Consider the following 13,128-nt stretch of genomic DNA (forward strand, 5'->3'; position numbering starts at 1 on the left):
ACGTGGAATAATAATTGCCATTGCTTCCTCCATCAATTCAACCCACTTCCCATCACGCACTTCACTATGATTTTGCGACTCTCGGCCATAATTTTGTTGACTAACTCTGAAAAAGTCTTCAGGTGTGATGACTGATAGCCTCCCACCCAAACACGCAGCGTCCTCGTCACGCAGTCACCAAGCCACCAGTCACCCAGCTACCCAGCCAGCCATCCAGCCAACTACCCAGTCGCCCAGCCAACCACCCGCACACCCACTCAGCCACCCACCCACCCAGCCATCCACCCGGGCAGCTACCCACCCAGTCACCCACCCACCCAGCCACCCACCCACCCACTCAGCCACCCACCCACCCAGCCACCTTCCCACCCACCCACCCAGCCACCTACGCACCCAGCCACCTACCCACCCAGCCACCTACCCACCCAGCTACCCAGCCACCTACCCACCCAGCCACCCACCCACCCAGCCACCCACCCACCCAGCCACCTACCCACCCACCCAGTCACCCACCGACCCACCCAGCCACTCCTCAAGCCACGGACCTCCTCAGCTCCCCATGTTCACGCGCCACATCTGCTATCGACCCCCCGGGTGTCTGGGCTGTCGGTCGCTAACAGCGGAGGTCCATATCTCGCCACCCCGTCGCCGCTTGTCGATAATTCTAATCGTCTCCGTTCTTCACTGAATAATTGGCCACAGCAACGAGAGAGACGCAAGCGTGGCATTACGCTGCGCGTGTGTGTCGCTTTGCGTGCTACCGTGTCTGTCTGCTACGGAGAGCGGTGGTGCAGTGGTTGGCGTGCTGCACGTCGAACCCGACGATCCGAGTTGGATTCCCGCTCACGGGCCAACATCGGTGGCGATTATTTGAACCGGTCCTGGACCTCCCCTAGGTGGAACAACTCGCAGACAAAGGCGGCCGGGCGTGGTACCAGCCACCCACTCCCTCGCCTGGCACTGCAGCCTTAAACAAGGACTCAATAACAGCACTTGTCCCAACGGTCTGTGTAGGCTATACGGGTGACCTTTCTCTTTATCCGCGTGTCTCTCGCAGGTGTGGGTTGACGCAGGGACTCAAATCTTCTTCTCCTACGCCATCTGCCTGGGATGCCTCACCGCCTTGGGGAGCTACAACAACTACAACAACAACTGCTACAGGTGCGCGATGAATTTCAGGCTGAGTCGGCCTAGAGGCACGCCTGTACAACAGCAGAAACGGCGCGGCTCAGTTTCGCCACCGAGTGGCGGTGACGTCACCACGGCGCTTGTGCCAGGCTAGTTGCACCTTGAGGCCGTCACGTGGAGTGTGAGTGACTCTTCGTCAAGAGGTCACGGGACACTCAAAGACAAACATCCCCCCGTGTAGCCTTACAGGACTGTTGGGGGAAGTTCTGTCAGAGAGCACCTATGTAGGCTGGCACGGCACACGAGGGGGTGGTGTGGTCAGTGACATGCCCAGACGCCTTTGTCTCTCCAGTGCTGATGCTTTACACCAGGTACTCATTTTAAGGCTGGGTTGACCTAGAGGTAGGCTTCAGGGCCGGTTCAGATATCGCTTGCTGCCGATAAGATCTCAGCCCTGGACGGGCATCGAACTCAGGTCTGCCGAGTTCGAAGCGCAGTGTGCTCACCACCACGCCACGTTTCCCCATTTATCTCACACGGCTAGAAAAAGACAAAGATCCCCCGTATAGCTTCAACAGACTATTAAGGGTGGCACAGTACACGAGCGTGTGACGTGGGCAGCATCTTTATTTACCGAGCGGTGCTGTTTACAAACCACACCGGGCACTCATTTTAGGCCGAGTCGACCTAGGGGATGCCCAGGACAGTATTAGATAATCTTCACTGGTGTCGGCCGTGAGCGGGAATCAAACTTGGGCCCCCTGGTTGGGTCAGCGCACTGTGCACTGCGCTGCGCTAACCACCACGCTACCGTTCCCCACACACGTACACACACTTGGACAACACAATCATACGCACAGAAAGACATTCCCTTGACACACGACCCTGGCTTGTTTGATACTGACCCCTGACCGCTTATGGTACTGACAGCTGACTCCTTGTTAATGACCCCTGACCTCTGATTCGAGTGGCTGTGTCCTCTTGACTCCTCGTGCTTCTGACCCCTGAATCCTCGTGGTACTGACCCTTGACCCCCCCCCCCTTTCATCGTCGTGGATTTTGACCTCTGACCCGTGACCCCCCCCCCCCCCTGCAGGGACTGCGTGATGCTGTGCTGCCTGAATAGCGGCACGAGCTTCATCGCTGGCTTCGCCATCTTCTCCGTGCTCGGCTTCATGGCACTCGAGCAGGGGGTCAACATCGCCGAGGTCGCAGAGTCAGGTGGGTTCAGGGTGGGGGGGGGGTGCGGGTTAAGGGGGCAGCAGCGTTAGCACTTTGCTGACTACATTTGTGACGGAAGTTATTGTCAACCAAGCGCTCGGTCCCTGACGGCTTTGAGGAGATGAAATGGTGCTGGAGTTTCCCAGCTCCCGTGTCTCCCAGCTCCCGTGTCTCCCTCCTCCCGTGTCTCCCTCCTCCCATGTCTCCCACCTCCCCGTGTCTCCCTCCTCCCCGTGTCTCCCTCCTCCCCGTGTCTCCCTCCTCCCCGTGTCTCCCTCCTCCCCGTGTCTCCCTCCTCCCCGTGTCTCCCTCCTCCCGTGTCTCCCACCTCCCGTGTCTCCCACCTCCCGTGTCTCCCTCCTCCCGTGTCTCCCTCCTCCCGCATCTCCCTCCTGCCGCGTCTCCCTCCTCCCGCGTCTCCCTCCTCCCGCGTCCCCCACCTCCCGTGTCTCCCTTCTCCCGTGTCTCCCGTGTCTCCCTCCTCCCGTGTCTCCCTCCTCCCGCATCTCCCTCCTGCCACGTCTCCCTCCTCCTGTGTCTCCCTCCTCCCGCGTCCCCCAGCTCCCGTGTCTCCCTCCTCCCGTGTCTCCCGTGTCTCCCTCCTCCCGTGTCTCCCTCCTCCCGTGTCTCCCTCCTCCCGTGTCTCCCTCCTCCCGTGTCTCCCTCCTCCCGTGTCTCCCTCCTCTCGTGTCTCCCAGCTCCCGTGTCTCCCTCCTCCCCGTGTCTCCCTCCTCCCGTGTCTCCCAGCTCCCGTGTCTCCCTCCTCCCGTGTCTACCTCCTCCCCGTGTCTCCCTCCTCCCGTGTGTCCCTCCTGCCGTGTCTCCCACCTCCCGTGTCTCCCACCTCCCGTGTCTCCCTCCTCCCGTGTCTCCCTCCTCCCGTGTCTCTCAGCTCCCGTGTCTCTCTCCTTTCATGTCTCCCACCTCCCGTGTCTCCCTCCTCCCGTGTCTCCCTTCTCCCGTGTCTCTCAGCTCCCGTGTCTCCCTCCTCCCGTGTCTCTCAGCTCCCGTGTCTCTCTCCTCCCATGTCTCCCAGCTCCCGTGTCTCCCATCTCTGTATTTTCCACTTCCTGTGTCTCCCACCTCCTCTGTCTCCTGCCTCCTGTGTCTCCCACTCCCCGTATCTCCCATCACCATGTCTCCCATTCTCAGTGTCCCCTGCTTCCGCGTGTCTCCCACCCACGGCGTCTCATTGATTGTATTTGTTGATGTGGGTAAGAAGCATTTAGCCGTCAGCTGCTTTATGAAAGAATGTCGTAAAGCAGCGGAGACGCTTGGTGACAAGAAATAGGAAGTTACAGCGGCGAATAACAACATTGAGGATACTGAATAGCGATCGCATTCGAGGGAACCAACAATATTAAAGGGTGCCACGGTGGCTAGGAGATGTTAACTACCTCGCCTGGCATACAGGAGGTCGTGGGTTAGATCCCGACCCTTACGCTTCTATATTTGGAGTTTGCATATTCTGCCCGTGGGTTGCGTGGATTTTTCTCCGGGTCACCCACTCACCCCCTCACTCATCCACTCACCCACTCGCTCAGAACCAGGATGTATGGCCAGACCTAGGCTGGGGAGGGGGTAGAGGCCAGTTTAAAGAGGTGAGTTTAGAAGATGGGACTTAAATAGCTCCATCGACTCTGAGCGTCTGATAATTAGCAAAGGAAAAGCGTTGTCCCAAAGCTTGGGTGCTGCACGGCGGCAACAGTCCGATCAGTCCAGGAACAGGTCGCACTCATTACACACAACGCTGATTTTGTCAAGGAGCATAAACCATCGTCACGCGAACTCCGGTAATCCTCGCAGCAGCAGCTTTCGGCTAAGCCATCGAACAAAGATGGTCACCGCATCGCGTGGCACTTTCAGACGGGCTTCTGCGGCCGTCTGGAACGCTCTTCCTTTCCGATATTAGGAAGCCCACCGGGGTGCTATGCACTTTTAAATCATCTCGATTGAAGACTAATTTCTTGAGAACTGACGTTTGTGTTTAGTTTGTTGTCCTTCCCCCACACCTCCGATTATCGTGGTTGGCTACGTACGGCGCGAAAGAAGTTCAACGTACGTACGTACAACAGACGCCTGACCTTCGGAGGGACGCGGCGCGTATCACAGGAGACAAACAAGCGACCACACAACAAACGTAAACTCGCCACGCTCGGTGTCTCCCTGGCCGCGTGTCTCCCCAGGTCCCGGCCTGGCGTTCATCGCCTACCCGCGTGCTGTCTCCATGATGCCCCTCGCCCCGCTCTGGGCGTCACTCTTCTTCCTCATGCTCATATTCCTGGGCCTCGACAGCCAGGTGGGTAAGCGGCGTGCCGGCCCGCCGTGGTGAGCTAGGGGCGTCGCCGTGGTGAATATTCGCCCAGGTGGAATTATTCGAGTGAGCAAACAAAATAAAGGAATGAGAGAAAATTTGCCGCCGACATCACCGCCCCGCGCGCGTCACGTCGTGCACCACCCAGACGTCACACGCGCCCGGCCTGTCCCTCTCTCTATCCTCCCTGCTGCCCCTCTTGTCCCCGTGCCTCCTTCTCTCCTGCACCCAGTCCAACCCCCCCATGCCTCTACCCCTCTATCCCCGTGCCTCCTTCTCTCCTGCACCCAGTCCAACCCCCCCATGCCTCTACCCCTCTATCCCCGTGCCTCACCCTGTCCCCTCTAACCCCCTGCTCCACCCCCCCCCCCCCCCCCCACGTGTCTCACCCTGTCACCCTTTTCCCGTGTCCCCTCCAACTCCACGTCTCGCCCCCCTCCCGTGTCCACGTGTCTCCTCTACATCCGTGCGTTCCCCCGTGCCCCTCCCCCCCCCCAGTTCGTGTGCGTGGAGAGCCTGGTGACGGCCATGGTGGACATGTACCCCAAGACGTTCCGCTTCGGCCGCAGACGCGAGCTGCTCATCCTGTGCGTGTCCATCATCTCCTTCTTCCTCGGCCTCATCATGCTCACGGAGGTACGCACGCGCACCCAGACAAAGATCCCCCGCGCAGCCTCAACGCGCTTGTTGGGGCAAGCGCCGTGAAGCAAGCGGCGCCTACGAAGGCCGGCACGTCGCACATACGGGGGATCTCTTTGTCTTTGATAATTGTTTTTTTACCCTTCTATCTGGCAACAAAACTGACACCTCTTTTACAAGGAGTCATGTTTGCATAGACCACAATACCTGCAACCATAATGCAAACAAAAAACATAAATCTGATAATGTATGCACTGTCCTTGAAGTTGATTGGTCCACACCCGAGACAGATTTCCTTAGAGCCTAGTCTCACATGGGTTGGACCAGATGATGCCAAAAGGCGCACAACTCAAAGACAATGCACCATCAGAGTATGAGAGCTCGGGGTAAGCATTAATGGAAAATGAGGTTCCAATGGTGCTCTTTGTCTTTGTTAGAGAGTGAGTGGGCAAGTGAGTGAGTGTGCGATTGAACGAGTGGGCGAGTGCGTTGTTGTGACCTGCAGTGTGGTGGTGGTTGTGGTCGAGGACTCAACGTGTTAAGTTCACGGGAATGGTCGTCACCGTGGTTGTAGTAGCGATAGAAGAGCGACGAGGAGGCGACTGACCGCCAATGCTGGACGCGTGCACGTTGTCCGTGTGTTGGTTTGTGTGCACGTGTGCATCGTGGGGAGTGGTGGCGCAACGGTTAGCGCCCTGCGCTACGAAGCCGGCGACCCGAGTTCGATTTTCGCTCGCAGCCAATACACCGGTGACGATTACCTGAACCGGTCCTGGGCCTCCCCTAGGTCGACTCGGCCCTCAAATGAGTGCCCGGTGTGCAAAATAAACATGGGCATTGGGGAGACAAAGGCTGACAGACATGGTTCTGCCCATACCACAATCTTCACCAGCAGCACTTTCCTCAAGAGGCTGTTGAGACTACAGTGGGGATCTTGGTCTAGATCTACATATATGCACACGTGCGTAGACTTGCATCTTTATAGCAGCCAGGGTGGCATCGTGACAATACCTGGCCTACGGAGTATGTGGAGTGGGGAGCGGTGGCGCAGTGGTTAGCGCTATGCTGCTCTATGAACCCGGCGACCCGCGTTCGGTTCCCGCTCACGGCCAACACCGGTGACGATTATCTGAATCGGTTCAGGGCCTCCCCTAGGTCGACTCAGCCTCCAATGAGTACCTGGTGCGGTGTGAAAATCGCCACTGGGGAGACAAAGGCGGCCGAGCATTGTGGTCGTCACCCACCCCCTCGTGTGCCGTGCCGGCCTTCATAGGTGCTCGCTAACAGCACTTTGCCTCAACAGTCTGTTAGGGGCCGTCCATAAAAGACGTCACGCACCTAGGGAAGGGGGGGGGGGGTCAGACATTTGTGACGATGTGTGACGAGGGGGGGGGGGGGTTGAGAAATATGACGTCACATCAAAATGCGCAACTTTAAATAAATATAGACAACACGTTCTACTTAATTAAATATACTTTTTAATAAATGTTTTCTCCTACAACATCAGAGTGCAGCGCCACATTAAGTATGCACTACAATGACAATAGTTGAAAGCGATTTGAAGCATGTTTTATTTTTTTGAGGGGGGGTAGAGCTTTGTGACATCATATTTGAGGGGGGTTCTGACTTTTTGTGACGCCGTGTGACGAGGGGGGGGGGGTCAAAAATCGTCCAAAATCGTGTGACGTCATATATGGACGGCCCCTTAATGGATCTTTGGAGTGTGTATATTCTCCCCCTGTTCTGCATGGGTTTCCTCCAGGTTCACCGGTTTCCTCTCATAGCCAAACCCACAGTGGAACTAATATTGGCCAAACGTCTCAATGCTGAAAAATTGCCCGCAAATCACTCAATTGGCTTCACACAGCAACAACATCATAGATCCCCCTACTGCGACAATCTTGGCAGGACCGTCCTGAAAACGGGTCTGGAGACTCGGTGAGTGTGTGAACAAGGGTAATATTAGTAATATGTTTTTACCCTTTCAACTGGTACAAAAACTGACACCTTTATACAAGGCATCATGTTTGCAATAACCACAACACAAGCAGTCAAAATGCAAACAAAAAGAAGCAACTCTGGTGATGATAATGATATGCACTGTCCTTGAAGTTGATTGGTCCACACCCGAGACAGCTTTTCTTAGAGCCTAGTCTCCATTGGTGTTGGACCAGATGACGCCAGATGAAAGGGTAAAAACCTATTATTATATTTTGCCACTGGTAAAGGAGGTCTCATAGTGTAAGGGTAATAATGTTAATAATACAAAGTAATGTACGTGTGACTGTAGGAGCACTTGCCCCAACAGTCTGTTAAGGCTATACGGGGGATCTTTGTCTTTGTGTGTACACACATCTCTACGTCTATGTGTGTGCACGTGTATTAATGGTGGTGATATTGTTGATGTTTATGTTGAGTTGATGGCGGTGATGTTGTTGACGGTGATGTTGATGGTGATATTGATGACGTTGATGGTGATGTTGATGGTGATATTGATGGTTATGGTGATGTATGTAAGAATGTTGAACATCTTTCGCATTGTGCCTAGTCAACCATGCTAATCGGAGGTGTGGGGGAAGGACAACATTTATATGTTGTTAATGTTGATGACGTTGATGGTTGTGGTGAAGTTGATGCCAGGGCCGGCCCGAGGCATAAGCGAACTAAGCGGCTGCTTGGGGCCCCCTGGCCACCTTCTAGCACAGATGAGTCTGCGTGGTGGGAGGGGGGCCCCCAAATCAAATTCTGCTTAGGGCCCCCAAGAGGCTCGGGCCGGCACTGGTTGATGCTGTTGATGACGTTGTTGATGGTGATGTTGTTGATGTTGTTGTTGACGTTGGTGACGTTGTAGGGAGGGATGTACATCTTCCAGCTGTTCGACTACTACGCGGCCAGTGGCATGTGTCTGCTCTTCGTTGCTGTCTTTGAGTCCATCTGCATCGGATGGATATACGGTGAAGGCACTTGCCCACTCACTCACCCACTCACTCACCCGCTTACTCACCTGCTCACTCACCAACTCACTCACCCGCTTACTCACCTGCTCACTCACCAACTCACTCACTCACCCACTCACTCACCCACTCACTCATCCACTCACCCATTCATCCACTCACTCACTCAACCACTCACTCACTCAACCACTCACTCACTCAACCACTCACTCACTCAACCACTCACTCACTCATATACTCACTCACTCAACCACTCACTCACCCACTCACCAACTCACTCACCCAAGCACTCACTCACTCAACCACTAATTTACCTACCCACTCAACCACTCACCCACCCGCTCACTCACTCACTCACCCACCCACCCACACAACCACGCTCTCACCCACTCAACCACTCACTCAACCACTCACTCAACCACTCACCCATTCGCGAATTCTCCTACCCACTCACCTACCCACCCACAGGGGAGAAAGGGGAGGGGTCAGAGCCCAGCACTGCTCCCTGCTACAGCCCCCCTCCCCCCTTGGCTTTGACCCCTAATTTCCACCACCCACCATTGCCCCCCCCCAATTCCCACCAGCCACCATTGCCCCCCCCCAATTCCCACCAGCCACCAATGCCCCCCCCCCAATTCCCACCAGCCACCAATGCCCCCCCCCAATTTCCACCAGCCACCAATGCCCTCCCCCCCAATTTCCACCAGCCACCAATGCCCCCCCCCAATTCCCACCAGCCACCAATGCCCCCTCCCCCAATTCCCACCAGCCACCAATGCCCCCCCCAATTCCCACCAGCCACCAATGCCCCCCCCAATTCCCACCAGCCACCAATGCCCCCCCCCCAATTCCCATCAGCCACCAATGCCCCCCCCAATTTCCACCAACCACCAATGCCCCCCCCCCCCCCAATTCCCACCAGCCACCAATGCCCCCCCCAATTCCCACCAGCCACCAATGCCCCCCCCCCCCAATTCCCACCAGCCACCAATGCCCCCCCCAATTCCCACCAGCCACCATTGCCCCCCCCCCCCCATTCCCACCAACCACCAATGCCCCCCCAATTCCCACCAGCCACCAATGCCCCCCCCAACCTCCCATCCCTCTCTGCTACCTGATTCACTCACAATGTGTGCGTGATTAATGAATGGGGAGGGAGGCTGGTGGGGAGTTGGGGGGGGGAGCAATGACTTAGGGGACTCCCTTTTTGTGATGGTCAGCAATATTTCGTGGGGGGTGGGGGGTCCCCCTAGGATCGTTCTTTCTCGCGGCGTCAGCAGTGCCAAGCGCAGCAGCAGCAGCAGTGGATACGACAGAAACCGAAGCGAATAATACAAATGGCACTAATTACAGCTCGCATGTCGCCTGGCATCGAATCTTACAGCGTTTCACATCGATGACAATTAAGTGGCTGCGTTAGGACGTGGCAAAGTTAAGAAGTGATTATGTTATGAAGTGGCTAAGTTATGAAGTGTCTAAGCTATTACGTGGCTAAGTTAATAAGTGGCTGAGTTAAGAAGTGGTTATGTCAATAAGTGGCTAAGTTAAATGTAAGTGATGTGTGTGTGCTGTGTTTGTGTGTGCTGTGTCTGTGTGTGTGCTGTGTGCTGTGTGTGCTGTGTGTGTGCTGTGTGTGTGCTGTGTGTGTGCTGTGTGTGTGCTGTGTGTGTGTGCTGTGTGTGTGTGCTGTGTGTGTGCTGTATCTGTGTGCTGTGTCTGGGTGTGCTGAACAGAGAAGAGTGGAGAGAAGTGCTCGCTCACCGCGCTTGCCCCTACAGCCTGTTAAAGTCTATACGGGGGAATCTTTGTGTGCGTGTGGTGCGGTGTGTAAACATCAACACTGGGGAGACAAAGGCGGTCGGGCGTGGTTCTGGCCACCCACGCCTTCATAGGGTGCTACTTTGAATCAGCACTTGCCCCAGCAACATGCGTGGGCTACAGGGGCTACCTTTGTCTTTGTGTGCGAGTGCAGGAGGGGACAGATTCTACGACAACATCGAGGATATGATTGGATACCGGCCGTTCCCTCTCATTAAGTGGTGCTGGATGTACGTGACCCCTGGCATCTGCGCGGTGAGATTAAGGGCCAGGGTTAAACGTCGTGGTGATGGTCCGGTGATCGATGTGTGAAGGCGTGCTGATGGTGTTGGCAGAGTGGCGATTGATTGGTGTCTGCATGTATGCTGAACTTCTTTCGCGCCGTACGTAGCCAACCGTACTCATCGAAGGTGCGGGGGAAGGACAACAAAACTGAACACAGAAAGCAGTTCTAAAGAAATTCGTTTTCAATTTAGACAACCGTTTTATGGTGTGGTGATGGTCCAGTGAGTGATGGATTGGTGATGGCATGGCGATGGATTGGTGATGGTCCAGTGATGGATTGGTGAAGGTGTCGTGATGGCACAGCACAGTGTGGTGATGGTGTTGGCTATCACGAGGCTTAACTCAAATTCCTCACGGATGTTCGTATGCTGAACGTCTTTCGCGCCGTACTTAGTAAAACCGTGCTAATCGGAGGTGCGTACTCATGACCCACGAATCATATTTGCGCGTTCGCCGCTTCTTGCAGACGTTCACGGTTTCGTATCTCGTGGCCGCCCTGGTAATTACTGCGGCGGTGGCGAAAGTGTCGGCGGTGGTGCGGATTAACCGTGCAGATACTACGCACCGTCCAATTAACAGCGGACACTACATTGAGCGGGTGGGTAGATGGTGGTGGTGATGGTGGTGGTGGGGTTATTGGGTGGGTAGATGGTAGTGGTGGGGTTATTGAGTGGGTAGATGGTTGTGATGATGGTGGTGATGGGGGTATTGGATGGGTAGATGATGGTGGTGGTCGTGGGGGTATTGGCTGGGTCATGTAGCCCGCATGCCCAGCCACCGCATGCCTAAACAGCTTTTGTTCGGCCGGATAGACGGGGCTAAATGGGTGCGACACGGGCTAGAGAAGAGATGGAGTGATGTGGTACAGCAGGATGTGGAGCTGAGTGGACTTGCCGATGACTGTACTAGAGGTGCCAAGATCGGCCTCTGTGGAGGAGGCTCGTGAAGGACGCTGCTACTGGGCAGTTGGAGGCAGTCGCCCTCCAACAACAACGGAGGGCGGAGGAGCAACGCTCACAACAACGAGCGGAGTGCGGGATGGCTAAAGCACAGCGAGTTGGCAGAGTAGGAGGCACAGGTGGTGCATCGGCCAGTCAGTCGACCCGTGGCACCTGGGTCTGCCCCATGACCTCCTGCCAGCGAGCGTTCGACACTTCACGTGGCCTCAACGTGCACATAGCCTGGCGCAAGCACCGTGGTGATGTCACCGCCACTTAGTAGCGAATGTCGGTTGTTGTTGTTGGTGGTAGTGATGGTTGGGGGAGTGGTAGTGTAGCGGTTAGTGCGCAGCACTACGAACCCAGCGACCCGAGTTTGATTCCTTCTCACAGCCAACACCAGTGTTGATTCTCTGAATCGATCCTGCACCTCCCCTGGGTCGTCTCAGCCTCAAATGAGTGCCTGGTGCGGTGTGTATACATCGCCATGAAGGAGACAAAGATCACCGGACATGGTGTTGTCCACTCACCCAGTTGTGTGCCGTGTCAGCTTTCATCGGACTTGCCCCAATATTCTGTTAAGGCTATACGGGGGATCTTTGTCTATGTGTGTATGTTTGAGCATGCAAGTGTTGGGGGAGTGGTAGCGCAGCAGTCAGGGCGCTGCGCCACGAACCCGTTGACCCGCAATGGATTCCCGCTCATGGCCAGCGCCAGTGGCGATTATCTGAACCAGTGTTGTAACCTCACCTAGGTCGACTCAGCCATAAATGAGCACCTGGTGCGGTGTGAAAAAAATCAGCAATGGGGGAGACAAAGGCAGGGGGACGGTGTCCCGTCCGCACCACACCTTCGTGCGCCGTGCCAGTTTTAATTTTGGTGATTTCATTTTATTCACAGATGCTCAGTAGGGGGCTGGTAACTGCATCGCGTGCTTTCAGACGCGCTTCTGCGGCCGTCTGGAATGCTCTTCCTTCTGATATTAGGAAGCCACTGGAGCTATGCATTTTAAAAATATAGATTGGAAGCTCATTGCTTTACAACTGATGTTTGCATTTAGTTTGTTGTCCTTCCCCTGCACCTCCGATTAACGCTGTTGGCTACGTACGGTGCGAAAGAAGTTCAACATATGTCCATACGAATACATCGTTTGGTGATACCTCCTTGGCCTATCTGTGTTCTGAACAAGAGCCATTGCCCGAAAGGTCACCTATTAGCTAGCAACACTTGCCCCGACAGCCTGTAAAATACTATACGGGGGATCTTTGTCTCTACGTATGCGTGCACGTATTGGCTGCCTGGTGTCGGCCACACCACCCCCTGGTGCGCCGTGCCGGCCCTTACAGGTGCTACTCGCTAATAGCACTTGCCCCGACAGCCTGTCAAAGGCTATACGGGGGATCTTTGTCTTTGTATGGCGGTACACGCATTGTCATGCGATCGACACGTATGTTTCACTTCGCGCACCCTGGTCGCCCCCGACTAAATATTTAAATAATAAATAATAACAACTAAATAATAATAATGATGACGTGCCCCTCCCTCCCGCTACCGGCCGTATCTCCCACAGAGCATCTTCCTCTTCTCTCTCATCAAGTACCAACCGCTGACGTACAACAAGACCTACACCTACCCCGACTGGGGCTACGGCATCGGCTGGATGCTGGCGCTGTCCTCCATGATCTGCATTCCAATCGGCGGCGGATACAAGCTGCTCACCACCACAGGCACCTTCAGGGAGGTAGATGAACCCACAACCTCCTCCCTCCTCCTCCCCCCTCCACCATCACCCCGGCAACCGGGCAGCGGTCGCCGTGGCGACCGGGCAGCG

The 13,128-nt window shown here is 55.5% G+C and overlaps 1 protein-coding gene across 1 annotated transcript in view; it reads left to right on the forward strand.

The window, feature by feature from the left end:
• The window catches only part of LOC144945682 (sodium- and chloride-dependent GABA transporter 3-like), a 45,807-nt gene that overhangs the window by 22,195 nt on the left and 10,484 nt on the right, over positions 1-13,128 (forward strand). Inside the window, exons 3-9 of the mRNA XM_078874250.1 lie at positions 1,058-1,161; positions 2,225-2,349; positions 4,536-4,648; positions 5,162-5,299; positions 8,154-8,256; positions 10,229-10,329; positions 12,868-13,038. Of these exons, the coding sequence (XP_078730376.1) occupies positions 1,058-1,161; positions 2,225-2,349; positions 4,536-4,648; positions 5,162-5,299; positions 8,154-8,256; positions 10,229-10,329; positions 12,868-13,038 (855 nt within the window). The remainder of the gene's footprint in view (positions 1-1,057; positions 1,162-2,224; positions 2,350-4,535; positions 4,649-5,161; positions 5,300-8,153; positions 8,257-10,228; positions 10,330-12,867; positions 13,039-13,128) is intronic.

The sequence above is a fragment of the Lampetra fluviatilis genome, chromosome 38 (genome assembly GCF_964198595.1).
Source record: "Lampetra fluviatilis chromosome 38, kcLamFluv1.1, whole genome shotgun sequence".
NCBI classification, from domain to species: domain Eukaryota; kingdom Metazoa; phylum Chordata; class Hyperoartia; order Petromyzontiformes; family Petromyzontidae; genus Lampetra; species Lampetra fluviatilis.